Source organism: Acomys minous, assembly GCF_964271855.1.
Source record: "Acomys minous genome assembly, chromosome: 1".
NCBI lineage: Eukaryota > Metazoa > Chordata > Mammalia > Rodentia > Muridae > Acomys > Acomys minous.
This window is the reverse complement of record NC_140483.1, coordinates 95,059,337-95,078,273: the sequence shown is the minus strand read 5'-3', so window position 1 is coordinate 95,078,273 and position 18,937 is coordinate 95,059,337. Positions and strand designations below refer to the sequence as shown.

The 18,937-nt window shown below is 50.8% G+C and overlaps 1 protein-coding gene across 2 annotated transcripts; it reads right to left on the bottom strand.

Annotated features, from left to right (window-relative positions):
* Positions 1-229: 229 nt before the first annotated feature.
* On the bottom strand, positions 230-18,722 carry SPINK4 (serine peptidase inhibitor Kazal type 4). Of its 2 annotated transcripts, none has more exons than XM_084775851.1 (4): positions 17,597-18,722; positions 7,407-7,447; positions 5,915-6,027; positions 230-4,366 (listed from the first exon to the last, which is right to left on the bottom strand). In XM_084775851.1, the coding sequence occupies exons 1-4, from the start codon at positions 17,673-17,675 to the stop codon at positions 4,321-4,323; spliced, it is 279 nt and encodes a 92-aa protein (XP_084631977.1). In that variant the 5' UTR covers positions 17,676-18,722; the 3' UTR covers positions 230-4,320. The 2 variants fall into 2 exon arrangements, with proteins under 2 accessions (XP_084631977.1, XP_084631978.1); XM_084775852.1 differs by lacking the exon at positions 17,597-18,722 and adding an exon at positions 12,382-12,626.
* Between the last annotated feature and the right edge of the window lie 215 nt (positions 18,723-18,937).

Here is an 18,937-nt window from a genome sequence, read left to right as displayed (position 1 = left end):
TTGTTTGCTTAAAGGCTTTGCTCCTCTCATCTTCCACCGCTTTTCCCAAGCCACAGGCCTTCGTTTCAAGGTAACATTTTCCCCCCTGTGTAGCTCTGGCTGTCCTGAAATTCACTATGAAGACCCAAGATCCACCTGCCTGTGCTGCCCAAGTGCTGGGATTAAGGGCAAGCACCACCATGTCTTGCTTCAAGGGGTTTATTTTGTTTTGTTTGCTGTTTGTGACAGGGTTTCTCTGGGTAGCCCTGGCTGTCCTGGAACTCACTCTGTAGACTAGGCTGACCAAACTCAGAGATCTACCTGCCTCTGCTTCCTGGGTGCTGGGATTAAAGGTTCTGTTCTGAGATGGGTCCTGTGGTTAGTATATGACCATGCCTTCAAATAAATCTCCAGCCTGTCAAGAACCCAGGATCAGCTGAGTCTGTCTGAAACCAGTTCGGAACCAGGGCTTAGGAAGGCAAAGCTGGTAGTCTGAGTGTGTAAAGTAAGGGTGAAGCCAGCTGGCAGCCTCTGCTAACCGTACCCTCTCAGCTCTGGGTGTCCTTTGAGGCTGTGTCTGTTGGGTTTTGGGCTTCTACTTTATTGTTTTGTTTACTTGTTTTTAGATTTTTTTTTTATTAATTATTTTTATCTTGTGTATATGACTGTTTTGCCTGCATGTATGTCTGTGTACCATGTGCATGCAGTGTTCATAGAGGCCTGAAGAGGACATCAGATCTTCTTAGAACCGTGTGTGTGTGTGTGTGTGTGTGTGTGTGTGTGTGTGTGTGTGTCCCTCCTTTGATAGAGTCTTGCTATATAGTCTAGACTGGTAGTGAACTTGTAGTCCTTGCTTCCTGTATGTAGTGCTTGCTTTTGTTGTTGTTGTTGTTTGTATGAGAAAGAAATGCTTGCCAGCATTTACGCCTGATGAAGCTGAGAGTAATTGTGTGTTAGAACCCTTTTAAGCTAGCCAGTTGCTGTCAGCTCATTTTTTCAGCCTAGTACTCAGGAGATAGCCTCGCAACAGGCCACTCTGAGACTTATCCTGTAACCAAGAGGGAATCACTGAAGTCGCAGGGGCTTAGGACTGAGTAGTTGGTAAGACATCAGATGGTGGTAGTAGAGGCAAACAGGTAGACAGGCTTCAGAGTCCAACCCAGCCCACTCCCAACTTTGCCAGTCACTGTCTGTTATATGGCAGCTGTTTGGCCCTGTGTCACATTTAATAAGTTACTGTGGGATTTGGGGAGATAGCTTAATTGGTAAAGTGTTTTGTTTGTTAGTTTGTTTGTTTTTTAATTTCATGTGCTTGGTGAGAGGGTGTCAGAATCCCTAGAACTGGAATTACAGACAGTTGTGGGCCACCATGTGGTTGCTGGGAATTGAACCCGGGTCCTTTGGAAGAGCAGACAGTGTTCTTAACCACTGAGCCATCTCTCCAGTCCCCTTGTTTTGTTTTTTAAAGCTGAGAATAGTGGCACATATTTGTAGTCCTAGCACTGGGAAAGTAGACCAGAGGATCTGGGGCTCACTGGCCAGCCAGTCTAGCTACTAAGACCCTATTGAAAAAAAGTAATAAAGACGGTGGATGGCTCCCGAGGAACAAAGCCTGAGGCTGTCCTCTGGCACCTGAACACAGAGCACACAAGGTTACTCAGCGCCAGGCACTGGCTTGCGTATATATCAGTGATTACACTTACCTAATCCTCACAGAATGACAAGGTAGAGGACATGGGAAGGGTGTCAAAGCTGTGTGTGTGTGTGTGTGTGTGTGTGTGTGTGATTCGTTTGTAGTATGTGTGTGGAAACTTTGACTGCATTCATAGCTGCGCTCCATGTGTGTGGTTGGTGGCTGCAGAGGCCAGAAGGGGGCATAGATCCCCTGGGACTGGAGTGACAGACAGTTGTGAGCTGCTGTGTGAGTCCTGGGAACTGAACCCAGGTCCTCTGCATGAGCAGCTAGGGCACTTAACTGCCAGGCCATCTCCAGCTAGCTAGCACTCCCGTTTGTGTTCTCCCTCCCTTCCTCCCTCCTTCCCTCCTTCCTCCCCCCCCCCTCTTTTTCCCTCTTTCTCTGATTCTTCAGTAGTGCTGGCAATCAAACCAAGGGCCTTGTGCATGCTAGGCAAGCTTGTTAACATCCTCCATACTCTGCTCTTCTTCCTCCTCATTGGCATGGGGTCATCTGCATTTGGGGTGTGCGTGTCTGTGTGTCTGTGTGTCTCGTTTATGCAGATACCCATAGAGGTCAGCTAGCTAGTGCTGGATTCCCCTGGAGCTGGCGTTACAGGTGGTTGGTTGTGATCTGCCTGACGTGGGTGCTGGGAACCCAACTTCTTGTACAAGAGCAGTGTGTGCTCTTACCTGCAGAACAAGCATCTCCAGCCCCTTGGTGGTTAGTTTTGTCAACCTGACAATATAGTCACCTGGGAAGGAGTCTCAGTGAAGGATTATCTGGAGTAGGTTGGCTGTGAACAAGACTTGGAGGGGATTATCTTGAGCATGGTAACTGAGCTGGGAAGACACATCCACTGTGGGCGCCACCATGCCCTAGGCTGAGAATTCTGAACTGTGTGAGTAGGAAAAGCAAGCTGAGCACTAGCATGCATGCATTCATCCTTGCGTGTGCAATGTGACCCTCTCAGCTCCTGTGACTTTGTGCCGTCATGGACTGACCTGGGATTACGAGCCATATAAACCCCTTTGTCTTTAAGTTGCTCTTGTTGGGGGTATTTATAGCACCAGGATACAAAACCAAGACAACTGGTCTCTGCCCCTCTCCAGCTCATTTCAGAGCAGACTTAAGTGATGCTAGCTTACTTACACTTATAATCCTAGCACCAGAGAAGCTGACGGCAGGAGGCTGGCCATAAGTTCAAGGCCTGCACCCCACTGTGAGACCCCGTCTCAACACCCGTCATACGCTTCAGGAGAAAAGACAGGAGTCCCTTTCTCTGCCTCCCCTCACCTCACCCTGGCCCTCTCTTGTCAGCCACTCTGTTCTCTCAGGTCCCCAGATTCACGGACTCTCCTACTGCCCTGGTGTCTTTGCATCTGCTGTTACCTCTGTGGACCGCCTCCCATCATCTTTCCTCCGTGGGGAGATACCACCTCCCAGAGACTGACAGTTCAGACCCAGCTGCTGTCGGCCAGTCATCCTGCCGTGCTAGGAGCTGGCCTGAGACTGGACCTGAGACCCAGGCCTCTCCGGGTGACTCACAGGGCATGCAACGTTGTCCGGTTTTGAATGCTTACTAATAAACACCTAGTTTGCAGCACTCTGGAGGCTTGAGAGCTTAAAGCCAGCTTGGGCTGCACAGTTGTGATTGTGTCTTAATCCAAAAAACAAAATAGTTTGATATTATAAGAAGTAGTTCGGGGCTGGAGAGATGGCTCAGCAGTTAAGAGCACTGACTGCTCTTCCAGAGGTCATGAGTTCAATTCCCAGCAACCACATAGTGGCTCACACCCATCTATAATGTGATCTGATGCCCTCTTCTGGCCTGCAGGTGTACATGCAGGCAGAGCACTGTATGCATAAATAAATAAATAAATGTTAAAAAAAAAAGGTTCAAAGCTGGGTGATGGTGGGGCACATCTTTAATCCCAGCACTTGGAGAGGCAGAGGCAGGTGGATCTCCCTGAGTTCAAGACCAGCCTGGTCTACAGAATGAGTTCCAGGACAGCCAAGGTTACACAGAGAAACCCTGGCTTGAAAAAAAAAAACAAAACCAAAAAAAAAGGAAGGAAAGAAGAAAAGAAGAAGTTCTTCAAGGCTGGATGTGGTGACACACACCTTTAATCTCAGCACTCGGGGAGGCAGGGGCAGGTGGTGAGTTCGAGGCCAGCCTGGTCTACAAAGCAAGGCCAGGAGAGCCAAGGCTACACAGAGAAACCCTGTCTTGGGGGCGGGGTGGGGGGAGGGAGAATAGTTCAGTTGTACAGTGCATACTGCCTGAATGCCAGCTGTGCCCTGTCAAACTTGTGTGCATGTGTCTGCCTGCAAGTGCTGGTCAGCCCAGGAGAAATCCAGGCCTGGATTCAGGTGCCACTGGACCACTCACCCCGTCTCAGGTTGCTCATCTCTGGTTCTTGGCCTGAGGTAGGTAGAGCACTGGGCAGTACCCTGGAGTCAGAGTCTGACCTCTAATGGGGACATGTGACAAAGCTGAGGACCACCATTCAGCTGGGAGGGCTGTCGAGGCTGATCCCATCCCTTGCTGCCACCCCCCAAGAGTTCCCAAAGACTGGTCCATGTCACTGGCCTGGGCTGCATCTTTTTATTTCACATCATAGCCTCTGGAGCATCCCTGTTCTCCGGCTTGAAGTCTTATGGGCTCAGCATTCGCCATCCTTCATGATCTGGATGTCCTTCCTGGTTTTCCTAGAACCAGAGAAGACAAGGATGACATCATTAACTGTAGGCACTATAAGGGATGATCGAAGAACCAAACCCCACCCAACTGGACTCCCTGCTGAGCCCCTCCTTGGAATGACCCTCTTACACACACTCTGAGAACTCCCAGCTTCCTGGGCTTCCAGCTCACAGTGTTTGCTGATGGTCACCGAGCCTCTGCCCTGCCTGCCCTGGCACCTATAGCATGGCCCCACCAAGACATGCCAGAGGCTGCCCTTAGCAAGTGGCACCACTACCCACCCAAGGCCACAAGTAACCTACTAGGGCTGGGACCCCTTACTAAGGAGGCTGGGCAAAGGATTCTAACTTCAAGGCCTATGCAACTTAACAAGGCCCTGTTTAAAGATCAGGAGTAAAACGGGTGTAGCTCAATGGTAGAGGGCCCGCCTAGCATGTTCCTGTGTTCAAATCCCTAGCACTGAAACCAAACCAGGAGTTCGGGATCAACCTGGGCACTATAGCAAGGCCCTGCTTCAGAAAGAGGGAAGGGAGGAAGGGGGGTTGTTCTCAGCTAAGGACAACCCCCCTTCCTCCTCCCACCTGTCACACCTAATTGTAGACTGAGCCTGTCAGTTCTACCTCCATGAATTTTGACCATGACCTTTTCCCAGAGCTGGGCCCCTGTCTATCTTCTTACATTTCTTCTGGTACAGACTTTCACATCTGCCTGGGCAGCTTTGTAGTCACCCCACCCCCCACCCCGATCTCGCTAGGTTCTCGATCTGATCATTTTGCTGGTGAGGAAACTGAGGTGGAGTAGGTGATGTAATGTACTGAGGTCCGGATCTAGCCCCGCCTCTCCCCATTTCACAGCCGCCTATGTCCAGCTTCCTGTATTTCCTCAAGCATAAACTAACCTTCCTGAAGACAGGTTATGTGCCCTTCTTTTTTCTAGCTGGTTTTTACTTAGAACTGGGGTGAGCTTGGTTTTACCTCCACCCCCCACCTGCATCTGAACCTGGCTGACTGTTGCCTTGGCTGCTCTCCTCATTAGCCTGACAAGAGGGGCTCTCAGGGAGTAGCCATAGTAAGTGCTCAGTAAATAATAGTTGGCCAGAGGATTGAAAGATCAGATAAGCTTTAATCCCAGCACTTGGGAGGCAGAGGCCGGAGAGTCGCTGTGAGTTCGAGGCCAGTTGGTCTACAAAGTGAGTCTAGGACAGCCAAGGCTAATACAGAGAAACACTGTCTCAAAAAACTATAAATTAAAAAAAAAAAGAAAGAAAAGAAAAGAAAGTTCAGATCAGATCGGCTAGTCAGTCAGGGACAGAACAGGGCAAATGCCTGCCGGTTTCTGGCCCCCAGCCCCATCCCCAGTCAGTTTCTGGCTTTGGGCCTGGGTCCCTGTGCTTCCTTTGAAGTGCATTTAGCTCATTCTGTTAGACAAATGTCCGAGGTCTCTTCTCTGTCAAGTCAGCGTGTGTGAAGGAAGAAGTCGGGCCCTGCTCCTGTCAGACTTGCATGTCCCAGAGAGAGGGGCCATCCGAACAAGCTGGGCAGGGGGAAGGAACTTACATCCGGGCCACGCAAAGATGGCATTCGTTTTTATACGTGAGGCCATCCGTGCCACAGATGAGGTGAGGTGTCTGGGGACAGCGTGGAGACTCTGCCATGTGCTCACAGATGGGCTGTGGAAAAACAGAAGAAGTCGGGGGCCATTCAGAGGCAGTGGTCATGGTGCCAGGGACGCTGCTTGGAACAGGAAACCAACTACTCAGGACTCCATGGTGTGTCTGCTTATGTGTGTTCGTGTGGCTGGATGTACGTATATGAGTTGGAGCCTATGTCTGCTGAGCCGTGGTGTGTGACATCCCGCCTGTGGTCGTGTGTGTGTGTGTGTGTGTGTGTGTGTGTGTGTGTGTGTGTGTGTGTGTACAAGCAGAGGTCATTGCATATTGGATATTGTTCCTTAGGAACCATTAACATTATTTTTGTTTTTGTTGGTGGTGGTGATGGTGGTTGTTTTTTCTTTGGGGGTCAGGACAAGTCCTCTCTTGGCCTGGAACTCACCGAGCAGGCTAGGCCAGGTGTCCAGCAAGCCCTAGGGGTGTTCTTATCTCTGCTTACAAGCACTAGGGCTGTGTCGGTGCTGGAGGTTAGACTGAGGTCTCCACTCTTGCAAGGCAAGCAGTTACTGACTGAGCCCTCCCAGCCCCTCTTAGGTCCTTGTGAGAAGGCGGGAGAAATGGTGCAGAGCTCACAGCTCAGACTGGAAGCTTCTCAGGCTTGAGGGGGAAACCGAGTCAAGTCCAGCATTGCAGCCTGGGGCAAGGAGAGGCGGAGGGAGGCAGTGCAGGGTAGCGGTAGCGACCCACGTGCTCCACAGCTGGGTGAGGGGCTGCGCACCTGTCACCCCAGCAGTTGGAAGCTGGAGGCAGGAGGTTCGCAGTTCAAGCTTATCATTAACTTAGCTAGTGAAAAATTCAGCCTCTGTCACATAAGGCCCTGCTTCAAACAAAACACAACTAAAGTCCAAGGAACCAAACGAGTGACCCTGGCTTCTGAAGGGCTAATGAACAGGGCCAATCTGAGGTGCTGCCTGGGCCTGGGGCAATCTGAGGTGCTACCCAGGCCTTGTCACTGAGGGCGTGAGACCCAAGGTGGGGTCAGGCAGCTCTGTATTTGCCCTCTTAGAGTGAAGGGATGAACCCTGAGATAGCACTTGGCAAAGGCCGATGTGTTCTATGGGAAGGGGGGAGGGGCGGGGGGGGGGGCATTCAGTGTGACCTCTTTGGCCTGAAACCTGTGACCTGTCTTGCACCACACAAAGTCCGGTAGGTGAGGTCTCCTGCTGAGCTGGGTGGAGTTGGCACAGAGGAAAAGACCTTGGAGACCGAGTTGGGCCAGAGCCTGAGGGCTGAGGCCTCCGAGCTTGGGCCTCCTCAGGAAGTGTTCCGAGGGAAGTGGAAGTCCAGCAGGCCACCTTGCCCACCCTGGGACCATGGATGATGCCAGCAGAGGGATGCGTGTCCTAGAGTGCATGAGGACCTGCGGAGTGATGGCTTACCATGCGCGAGAAAAGAAGTTTCCCCGCTGACACCTGCAGCTCTGAAAGACAAAAAGAGCAAAAGAGGGTGCTGTCAGCTCAGGCAGTCGGTGAGGGCAGTCGGCGTGTGAGGGCGGCACCTCCTGATCGCCCTGGCGCTGCCCATCGGGACTTCTCAAGGAAAGGTAGTGAGACACGCATGGCAGCACTGCCAGAGAGCTGCGGTCTTGTTGGGTTACATAAATAAGGGCAAAAGGTCTGGAATTAGGGAGTGATGACCCAGCCTGCTTCTAATTACCCAGATCCCAGTGGAATTTTTGTGTCCCGTATAATAATTAATAATAATAATATGGTGGCGCAGGCCTATAATCCCAGCACTCGGGAGGCAGAGGCAGGCGGATCGCTGTGAGTTCGAGGCCAGCCTGGTCTACAAAGCGGGTCCAGGACAGCCAAGGCTACACAGAGAAACCCTGTCTCGAAAAACCAAAAAAAAAAAAAAAAATAGAATCAGTAGTTAGCTGTGTGGCGGACACTGTGAATACATATCTTTGGTATTCTCCACATCCCTCACCACTGTATCAAGAAAGAGTGGACATGGGAAATGCTGTATCTGCAACCCAGAGTCCAGCACAGGCCTGAGGTACCAGCCCCAGCTGCCAGGAGTGCTGGTCGTCCTCGACCAGTCGCTCCCCACCTTTCCTTGGGGAATGGAGCTGCTTCGCCCAGCCTTGCCTCCCATGTTGTGGACATCCCCTCACAATGGTGTGGCTGCAAGACCCAGCCCTCGCGTCTCTGGAGCCTGCTGGAGGTGACACCCAGCTCCAAAGCTTTCCTGCAGGGCCTGCCTGACCCGTGGTTACACTCAGCCAACTTCCTCGTCCTGGGTGTGTAGCACTCCCACAGTTCCCGGTACTGCATGCAGTCTCAGGTCTGTCTGCTGCAACACCTGACTGACCTAGGAAAGGCTCGAGAGCTCGAAAGACACAGTCGGGTAAGGCAGAGCTAGGATTTACACGCAGATGCCACCCAAGCCTGGCTCCCTACACACACAGGTGTGGCCCTCAAGGTTTGCCTGAGCTGCTTATAAGACATGAGCAAAGCCGTGTGACCATGGGCCTGGCGCATAGGTAAGAGAACTTGAACCGAGGCTAAGGTCCAGGTGGAAGGAGGGATGGCTCTGAAGGTTAGAGAAGGGATAGATCCTTCCAGATGCCTCTGAGGGGCTGTCCAGAGCCTGATGGCAACATGTAGAGGATTCTGTCTGTGCAAGAAGTTGCAGGGGGGCTGGAGAGATGGCTCAGAGGTTAAGAGCACTGTGTGCTCTTCCAGAGTGCCTGAGTTCAATTCCCAGCAACCACACGGTGGCTCGTGAGCACCTATAACAAAGGGATCTGGGGCTGGAGAGATGGCTCAGAGGTTAAGAGCACTGGCTGCTCTTCCAAAGGTTCTGAGTTCAGTTCCCAGCAACCACATGGTGACTCAATGTGATCTAAAGCCTTCTTCTGGCGGGCAGAGACACATGCAGGCAGAACATTGTATACATAATAAATATATAAATCTTAAAAAAGGCGGGGGGGGGGGAGGGAGATCTGATAGCCCGGGAGGTAGTGGCACACGCCTGCAATCCCAACACTTGGGAGGCAGAGGCAGGTGGATCACTGTGAGTTCAAAGCCAGCCTGGTCTACAAAGCGAGTCCAGAACAGCCAAGATAACACAAAGAAACCCTGCCTTGAAAAACTTGAAAAAAAAAAAAGATCTGATGCCCTCTTCTGGTGTAATATGCAGAGAGTGCTCATACATACATAAATGAATTTTTGAAAAAAAGACGCTGCAGGGGGTGGACTATGTTTCTGTGTGGAGCAGAAAGCTGTGTTGTCATAAAGGAAGCTATCTCCGGCACTGGTGCGCCACATCTACTGCAAGCTTAGCTTATGTGTCCTTTGCTTGAGGTTTCCCCAGAGAGGAAAAGGGGACTTAAACTGTCACCTCCAGTATGCGCTGTCATCTTGGCAATGGGAGATAAGAATGTAAATCTGAGCTTGTCACCACGCTGCTTGAACTTTTCTATCATAACTGCCATAACTAGAAATGACCTAAATGCCCTCTCACAGGAGACCTGATAAAGCGTGAAATGTGTATACAGTGGAATACTACACAGCAAGGAAAACAGATGCACCCAAGAGGCAGATAAGGAGGATTACCACAAGTCTAGGGCCAGCCTGGGCTACAAAGTGAGTCTAGGACAAGCAGGGCTGTTACACAGAGAAACCCTGCCTCGAAAAACTAAAAAAAAAAAAAATAAATGTTTTTGGTCATGATGTTTCATCACAGCAATGAAAAATAACACACCCACAGCCACTAGTTGCTTTTTTGATGTTTATTTGTGTGGCTTTTGTTTTGTTTTGTTTTGTGTTTTGTTTTGTTTTGTTTTTTGCTGGAATTAAAGGTGTGGGCCACCACTCCTGGCTCAAAAACAACTTCCAAAACAAGGAATTTGTCTTTTGGTTCCACTGAGGTAAGAGTCTGTCACGGCAAGGAATCATGGCAGCAGGCAGTAAGCATAGTGGCCGGAGCAGAAGCTGAGAGCTCACATCCTCAACCACAAACAAGACTGTAAACTCTCAGGGCCCAGCCCAGTCATGGACTCCCTTCACCTCACAGAGGTTCAACAACCTTCTCAAACAGCAATCGAACTGGGGGGCAAGGGCTCAAGTGCCCGAGCCTGTGGGGGACACGCTCATTCAAACTGCCATAGTGAGAACACCAGGACAGCCAAGGCTACACAGAGAAACCCTGTCTGGAAAAAAACAAAACAAAGGGCAGGATGCCCCTTCTCTGGCTCTGAGTCTCCGTCTGCACCAGCACTCCACCGTCACAGGTTTAGGGACCGTGCGAATTGAACACCAGCCTTGCTCCCTAATATAATCCTCCGCGCCCTGAGGACTCAGGGGTTTCTCGCTGCTCGCCACCCTAGACCAGGGGCTTCTTTGACTCACAGAGATCTGCTGCCAGAGATGCCCCACCCCCACTTTCCTCCTATGAAGTCACAAAATCCTCCCAAGGCTCAGAAGCTTTCCCTACTGTCTCCACAGTTCTCAGAGAAGACCTGGGTTGAAGCTTTGTCACAAAGCCAAGTGCTGCCCCACTCACTGGGTCACTGGGTCGCCCCCCTCCCTATGAACCCAAGCTTCTTGGGGCTCCCTGTGGCACCTCATTAATCTCCCACCCAGCTCAGGACTTGAGCACAGAAGTGTGTTGCGGGAAAGGAGAGCACAGAACCGTAGACAGGGTCAAAATCTCCTCCTAGGATGTGAAAAGGTTCTGCTCGACCCCAAGGCTGCTTTCTTCATTCAGCCAAGGCCGGAACCTGAAATGAATGCAGGGATCTTCAAGGCAGGTTCCTAGTGTTCCCAGTGGAGGAGCAGGAGGTGCTGGGGGAGTAGGGAACAGGAGCGGGGTGCGGGGCATGCAGCCTGTGTCTGACTGCAGCCTGCAGGCCGGTTCCTCATCAGCCCAGCTGCCAGGGCTGTGGCTAACGAGGTAGTGAGCACTGAGTCAGTGGCCCTGAGGTCCTGCCAGGCTTGCTTTATAATGTCATGACTCTTGTCTAGTGGGTCCCGGCGGGCCTCTCTGCTTCTCTATTCTGTTTATTTTCAATGTATAAGCCAGAACACGGTTTCTCTGTGTAGCCTGGCTGTCCTGGACTCTCGCTTTGTAGACCAGGCTCGCCTCGAACTCATAGAGATTCACCTGCCACTGCCTCCCAAGTGCCCGGCTTGCTAGAACATTCTTTTAGTGTGTGTGTGTGTGTGTGTGTGTGTGTGTGTGTGTGTGTTTAAGACGGGGTTTCTCTTATAGCCCTGGCTGTCCTGGACTCGCTTTGTAGACCAGGCTGGCCTCAAACACAGAGATCTGCCTGTCTCTGCCTCCTGAGTGCTGGGATTAAAGGCATGTGCCACCACGACCAGCTGCTAGAACATTCTTTAAAGGTCTAACTACACTCCAAATTTGACACTGGCTCCCACTTAGAGGAAAAAGGTTCTCAACATTAAACATAGTTCCCAGCTGCCTCTCCTCTCCTTTCCCCTCCCCTCCTCTCCCCTTCCTTCCCCTCTCCTCCCCTGCCCCCTCCCCTCCCTCTGTACCAGGCCCTTCACTCCCTCCCTCTATTCACACAGTACCACAAACACTCCCGACATGCTTCTACCTCAGGGCCCTTGTATTGGCTGGTCCCCTCCATCAGAACTTTCTTGGCCAAAATACTTTCATGCTCTCACCTTCTTCACGCTTTCCTCAAACCCAAACCTCTCTAAGAGACTGCCCTTGATTTAAAACTGAAGCTCTCTCTCTCAGCCCCATCTCCCAGTTCCAGGTCTTCTCAGCCTTTCTCGCGCTCTTACGACTCGTTACCTGTTTCCTTCCTCTACACACTAAATTTAAGATCTGCTGGGAGGATTCAATTCCGTTGTTGTTGTTGTTGTTGTTGTTTGGGCTCTTCTTATGTTTAAGGGCCAGGAAAGTACATGACAGTAGCTGTGAGGTCGCTGAGGGGCCCCAGGCCAGCCTGAGGGAAGCCCACCTCTGAGGTATGTGTCTAGCCACCCAAGGACCCCCCCCCCCACCATATGCTTAAACGGTTGTCCTGAGTTCCATACTACCCCTTGTCAAAGCAGAACAGGACCCCGAGGGCCCAGGCCAAGTCTCTCTTAGCACTTGCCACCGCACAGTCCACCTGAGGCCTGACTGCTCTTTGTGACGCCTCAGCTGCCAGTCTGTAATTGCTCGAGGCAGCCTCAAACTGAACCGGCACCCTACTCCACAGTTCCGAGCGATGAGGCCTTGGCAGCTCTCTGGTCCAGAGTCAAGACTAAGCCCGTTTTTGTTCTCCCAGTCACAGTTTTGCCTACCATAGTAGAATGTCACAGAAGGAAGAACTACACAGAAATACACCTACTTAAGATCAAGCTTCAGAGAGACCAAGTTCTGCCCACTCACCCCTGTCCGTGGCAAGGAAGGAAACCAAGGTCAGGGTGACCAACCACAGATGCACAGCCATGCTGCTTGTGAGCTGAGGTGACCTTGACCGACTGCGACCTGGGCCCAGCGTGAGACTGGGACCTATTTTTATTGTGCCGATCTCCACCCTTATCTTATCTGGAGCCAGTTGGCAGCCAGAGTGTCACCCCAAGTTAATCCCTTCATCCTGGCACCTGGAAAAGGCTTGCTGAAGGCATGATGCTGACTTGGTGCTGGGGCCCCGGGCCAGGGACAGAGCTAGGAGCTGGCAGGTGTCCAGAGTGAGCAAAGGTTTGGATGGGTGGCAAAGCTGACTCTGTTTGTCGATCAAAGCAAGAAGCGAGAGGGAGTGGAAGTAGAAACACAGAATAGAGCAGAGATGACAGTGGGGGCGGGGGTGGGGGGGTTAGGCAGGAGGCAGAGATAGGGGTAGGGAGTCATCGGTGCCTTTGTCAGTACCGCCTCTGCCAGTCTGGCACGTCAGAAAAGCCACGTTCCTTATGTGCCTTACTCAGACCTCAGTGGGGTGTTTATTGGGTTTGGGTGCTGAGAGTTGAAGTGTGTGTCTCCTGAGGGCTGGGCAGAGGCTTTTCTGCTGATACATCCACAGCCCACTTTTACTCCTTGACACTTAGCTGCTTAGTCTGGTCTCGAACTTACTCTGTAGACCAGGCAAGCCTTGAACTTGAATGTTCTGCCTCATCCTTCCAAGAAGTACAAACAGTCCTGCCCAACCTGGCCTCAGTTTACCCATACACAAAATAAAGATGACAGTTCAGACTCTACCTCTGTCCTAGGACTGCATAGAGGACAGTGGTGGTGACAGTGGGCAGGAAAACATTTTGCCAGGTGCGAAATAAGGTAAGTAAAACTGATTTTTTTTAAACAAAAGGCTTATTTATTATGTATACAGTGTTCTGCCTGCATGTCAGAAAAAGGCGCCAGATTTCATTACAGATGGTTGTGAGCCACCATGTGGCTGCTGGGAATTGAACTTGGGACCTCTGGAAGACCAACCAGTGCTCTTAACCTCTGAGCCATCTCTCTAGCCCCTAGAACTGATTTTTAAAACTTTTAAAGAGGAAAACAAAAACAAAAACAAAAACAAAAAGAGGAAAACAATTGAGATGTAATCTAAATAAATTAAATAATTTTTTTTAAAGTGTAAAACTTTTTTTTTTTTGAGACAGGGTTTCTCTGTGTAGCCTTGGCTGTCCTGGACTCCCTTTGTAGACCAGGCTGGCCTGGAACTCAGTGATCCACCTGCCTCTGGCTCCTGAGTGCTGGGATTAAAGGTGTGCACCACCACACCCGGCCTAAAAAGTGTAAAACTTTTAAAGGGATTTTCCAGATTTACTTTTTTTTTTTTCTGAGACCGTTTCTCTTGTAGTCCTGGCTGTTCTGGAACTCACTCTGTAGACCAGGCTGGCCTCAAACCCACAAAGATGCTCCTGCCTCTGCCTCCCAAGTGCTGGGATTAAAGGCATGTGCCACCATGTCCGTCTCTTTTGGAGGCAGGGGCTTATTTTTATTTTGTGTGTGTGTGAGTGTGTTCTGCCTGCATGTATGTATGTGCACCAAGTGTATGTTTGGTGCCTTCAGAGGTCAGAAGAGGGTGTTGGGTCCCCTGGAGTTATGAGTGGTTGTGAAACACTGGGTGGGTGCAGGAAACCAAACACTGTGCGGGTGCTGGAAACCGAACACTGTGTGGGTGCAGGAAACCGAACACTGTGTGGGTGCAGGAAACCGAACACTGTGTGGGTGCAGGAAACCGAACACTGTGTGGGTGCTGGAAACCGAACACTGTGTGGGTGCAGGAAACCGAACACTGTGTGGGTGCAGGAAACCGAACACTGTGTGGGTGCTGGAAACTGAACACTGGGTGGGTGCTGGAAACCAAACACTGGTCCCCTGGGAGAGCAATAAGTGCTCTTAACCCCTGGTCCATCTTTCCAGCCCCTAAAACTTAATTTTTATTTTGTTTTTTTTAATGGTTTTTCTTCTACACATGTGTGCGTGTGTGCCTGTGTGTGGGTACGCACAGGTATGGGAGCCTGTGGAGCTCAGAATAGCTGGAGTTACAGATGACCGAGCCATCTGACGTGGGTGCTGGGGACTGTGCTCGGGTCCTCTGCAAGAGCAGTGCGTGCTCTTACCTGATGAGCCCTTTACCTCCACCCCCATTTCTGATGCCATAAAGTGGGTGCAACTAACTGACTAAACACACACACACACACACACACACACACACACACACACACACACACACATCATAGAGGGGCTGGAGAGATGGCTTCGTGGTTAAGAGTATTTACTGCTCTTGCAGAGGCCCCAGGTTCGATTGCAAGCACCCACATCAGATGGCTCCGTCATCTGTAACTCTAGCTCCAGAGGATCCGATGCCCGCTTCTGAGCTCCACAGGCACCTGCACTCATGCCTGTGCACACCCACACACAGCGTGTGTGGTGAACATGGTGCACATGAGCATTTGCAGGCAAAACATACGCATGAATAAAATCTAAAAAGTATGTTACAGCATACTTCGCATACTTTATGGCTTAGCCCCATACCCTGTAATCTCCTCTCAGTAAAACATAGTAAGAAAGGCGTGCTGAACTGGCCATCAGAGACTGAGGCAGGAGGATTGCCTCATAGCCCAGCCTAGAATATAATTGAGATTCTGTCTCAGAGAAACAAAAATACTGTTGAGGTGGCTCAACAGGTAAAAACATGGGTAGCAGGCTGGAGAGATGGCTCAGACGTTAAGAATACTGCTTGCTCTTCCAAAGGTTCTGAGTTCAATTCCCAGCAACCACATGGTGGCTCACAACCATCTATAATGAGATATGATGCCCTCTTCTGGTATGCAGGTGTATATGCATGCAGAACACTGTATATAATAAATAAATCTTAAAAACAAAAAACTACAGGTAGTAGCTAGCTGAGCATGGTGGCATACACCTTTAATCCCAGCACTCAGGGAGGCAGAGGCAGGAGGATCTCTGTGAGTTCAAGGCCAGCCTGGTCTACAAAGTGAGTCCAGGACGCCAAGGCTACACAGAGAAACCCTATCTCAAAAGAAGGAAAGGAAGAACAGCAGTACCTATAAGCCCCCATGCCTATATAATTTATAGAAATGAGCAATTTGGTTGTCTGCTTTGAAATTCCTAATGTGCTAAAAAATAGCAATTATACTTACAAACTATTTTCTCCATAGTTTGATCAGGATTTATAAGCTCTACCTGCAGATTAATTTTCCCAGGGAAGAGAATTTTAAAAGACAGATGCTAGCCAGGAGTGGCAGTGCAAGACTGTAACCATAGCTACTTTGTAACTCTGCAATAAGTGTGCGGCAAGTTTGAGGTCAGCCTGGCAATTTACTAAGGCTTTGTCTAAGGACTTCAGACTGGGGCTGGTGATGTGCCTCAGTTGGTGCTTGCCTAGTACTCATGAAGGCCTGGCTTCGGGTGGCAGCACCCTGTCACACAGGTGTGCTGAGGGCCACATGTAACCCCAGGACTTGGAAGTCGAAGGCGGGAGAATCCGAAAGTCAGCATCGTCATCAGCTACCTAGAGAGTGTGAGCCTGTCTCAAAAAACCAAGCCAGGGCCTGGATAAATGGCTCAGAGGTTAAGAGCACTGATTGCTCCTCCAGAGGTCTTGAGTTCAATTCCCAGCAACCACATGATGGCTCACAACCATCTACAATGTGATCTAATACCCTCTTCTGGCCTGTAGGCCTACATGCAGGCAGAGTACTATATAAACAATAAATAAATAAAACCAACCAGCCAAACAAACAAACAAAAGGAATAGTATAATGAATCAAAAGGAAGATTCTTTGGGCGTCCTCAGGCATTGAGGCAGACACCTCTACAGCCCAGACTGTGGTAGAGCCCTGCCTGAAGTCCCTCTGGTCCTTGACACAGGTTCAAGTCACCTCTTTGGGAACCCGCACAGGTGTATGGATGCCTCTGAGGGAGGTAGCAGACACCTTCCCACTGCTGAGCTGAGCAAATACTTAATGATGGTTTCCTGGCACGAAGCAAGGTAGAGGGGAACTCAAAATGGCTGTCAAAGTCCCATCACCATCTTCCACTCAGGTCCTCTCCCAGCAGCTCCAGACAGGGACATCCCCCGCCCCTGCTCTCCCCGCCCCCTCCCGAGCAGTGAGCGGGATGGAGTACGTCAGCGACCACTTTTATCACTGGATGGCTTTGAACAGAATTCTTCATCCAAGAGATCTGCTGTCCCGAGGCTCATGGTGGGGGAGCCAGCTTTGACCCAGCCCCCTGAGCTGCAGTAATACCAGTGAACAGACTGGCCCCTTGCCTGCCCCCCTCTCACTGCACGCAGTGAGGTTTCTGGAAAGCTCCTCGATGCTTATATGATCTCTTGCCATGTCTGTCAGTGTCCCACATCAGAGCAAGAAAGGAACGGAGGGGACACAGGGACTTGTCTCGTCCCTCATTTTGAACTTCAGACTTCTCTCTCGGTATGACAGGAATACCTACGAGTGTCTCTACTTGCTGCAGGAGGCTTGAACCGTGCATCCTTCAAAGCGCAGAGAGCAGCCCACATCATGCAAGTCCACCGTTCCTCCCTGACAAAGATCTCTGTCTCTGGGGGCTTCCTAGATTCATTCCTAGTAATTCCTTTTTAAAATTTTTTTGGTTTCCCCCCCCCCCCCTCGAGATAGGGTTTCTCTATGTTAGCCTTGGCTGTCCTGGATTCGCTTTGCAGACCAGGCTGGCCTCGAACTCACGGTGATCCCAGCTGCCTCTGCCTCCGAGTGCTGGGATTAAAGTCATGCGCCATCATGCCTGGCTAGTCCTAGTAACTTCTTAACCTGTCATCCCAACCAAGTATGGGCCTCACTGCTGTGTCCACCAGCCACTGCACAGCACCCCATGACAGCCAGTCTGTCTGAATGAACCTCACTCATGAATGCACCGCCACCCATTAATACGTGCGTGTTTAAGAGCAGCTAAACACCAAGCTCAGTGCTGAAAGTGTCACTACATTAGGGGATAACCATGGCAGGAAGCTTGTGGCGCCCTGGAGTGACAGTCAGTGAAACTGTATGGTCGTCATCGCAATAAACCCTCTAAATGAGACATCCTTGGTGTCATATGCAAGAAGTCATAATGGACCCAAGAAAGCCTGGGGTTAATAAGTCAGGCTGTAACTTACCGGCATGGTGCTGGAGACAGAGGAAGCAATGTTCGAGACCCGAGGCAGGCTTGTCATATCCAAAGAACAGAAGAGTCATGGGAGAGGTAAGGTCAGTGGGCTGGACAGGCGCGCAAGATAAGCCTGGGATAGCCCAGGAGCCAAGTCTGCCTTGATCTCCGCTGCCCACCCTATGCTCCAGCAACTTCTCGCAGTGGGAATCTCAGAAACTCACCCTCAGCCTTGCTTGTCTTACCACTGAGTGCGCACATATGCCTCCTAAACAGTTCTTGCTTGTTTTCACACAGGGTCTCCTCTAGCACAGGCTCGCCTCAAACTCACTATATAGGCAAAGATGACCTTTGAACTACTGATCTTTCTTCCTCTACCTCCCACGTGCTGGGATTACAGATGTGGGCCACCATGACCAACGATCCTGGTGTTTTTTGAGACAGGGTGGTTTCTCTGTGTAGCCTTGGCTGTCCTGGAACTCACTCTGTAGACCAGGCTGGCCTTAAAGTCACAGAGATCCACCTGCCTCTGCCTCCTGAGTGCTGGGGTTGCAGGCGTGAGCCACTACTGCCAGACCCTGAATAACTCTTGTACCCAGCTCTACACCTCCAAATCTACTGGAGTTGCCCCAGTCTCACCACCACCATCTCCACCCTGGCCATTTTGACGATGCCTTCAAGTCCTTTCCTTTGCTCACCATCTACCACTCCAAACTCCCCTGAATAAAGCGACCCGAATAAACCACTAAAATAGTGCAAAACCAACCAGGTCACCTGCGCCCCAGACGCTGCAGTGATGCCCCACTACCAATAGCATTTTGCTTAAGCTCCTGAGCCAGGCGTTCAAGGCTCTTCAACGTCTAATTCCACCCTGCCTCGCTGTCCCTTGGAATTACATCTTTTTTTTTTTAGGTCAACTGCATCTTCTATGGAATGTATCCTCTATCGTGTGTGTGTGTGTGTGTGTGTGTGTGTGTGTGTGTGTATGTGTGTGTACACACACATGCTGAGGATCAGACTCAGGTCTTGGAACACAGCGTGAGTGCCCCACCCTTGGGCTACTCCCCTATCCCTGCACAATGCGTGCCTGGTATGCTAAATCTCCCCTCTCAGCCCGACTCCCCACTGCAGTCCCGTCCCTTTGGAGCAAGCTTTAGATGCTCTTCTGAAACCTTCCCTAACAGCCCCTTGTCACCATGACGTTGCTGTCGGTTACCCACAATGCTCTGCTCCCATGACTCCACCTCCTCAGCCTTGCAGCCTCTCCTGCTCTGATGCTGTCAGCTTTGCTGATATCTCTGAGACCCCTGAGAGGGGGGGGGGGTCATACTTCATCTCTCTGTTGTACGTC

Bases quoted from the DNA above. Each gene is read 5' to 3' on its own strand.
- SPINK4 (XM_084775851.1), bottom strand. From the start codon at position 17,675: ATGACTCTTCTGTTCTTTGGATATGACAAGCCTGCCTCGGGTCTCGAA. The intron at 7,448-17,596 runs GTAAGTTACAGC...TTTGTCTTTCAG, and splicing joins CTGTCTCCAGCACCATGCCG to AGCTGCAGGTGTCAGCGGGG. The intron at 6,028-7,406 runs GTAAGCCATCAC...GTTTTTCCACAG, and splicing joins AACTTCTTTTCTCGCGCATG to CCCATCTGTGAGCACATGGC.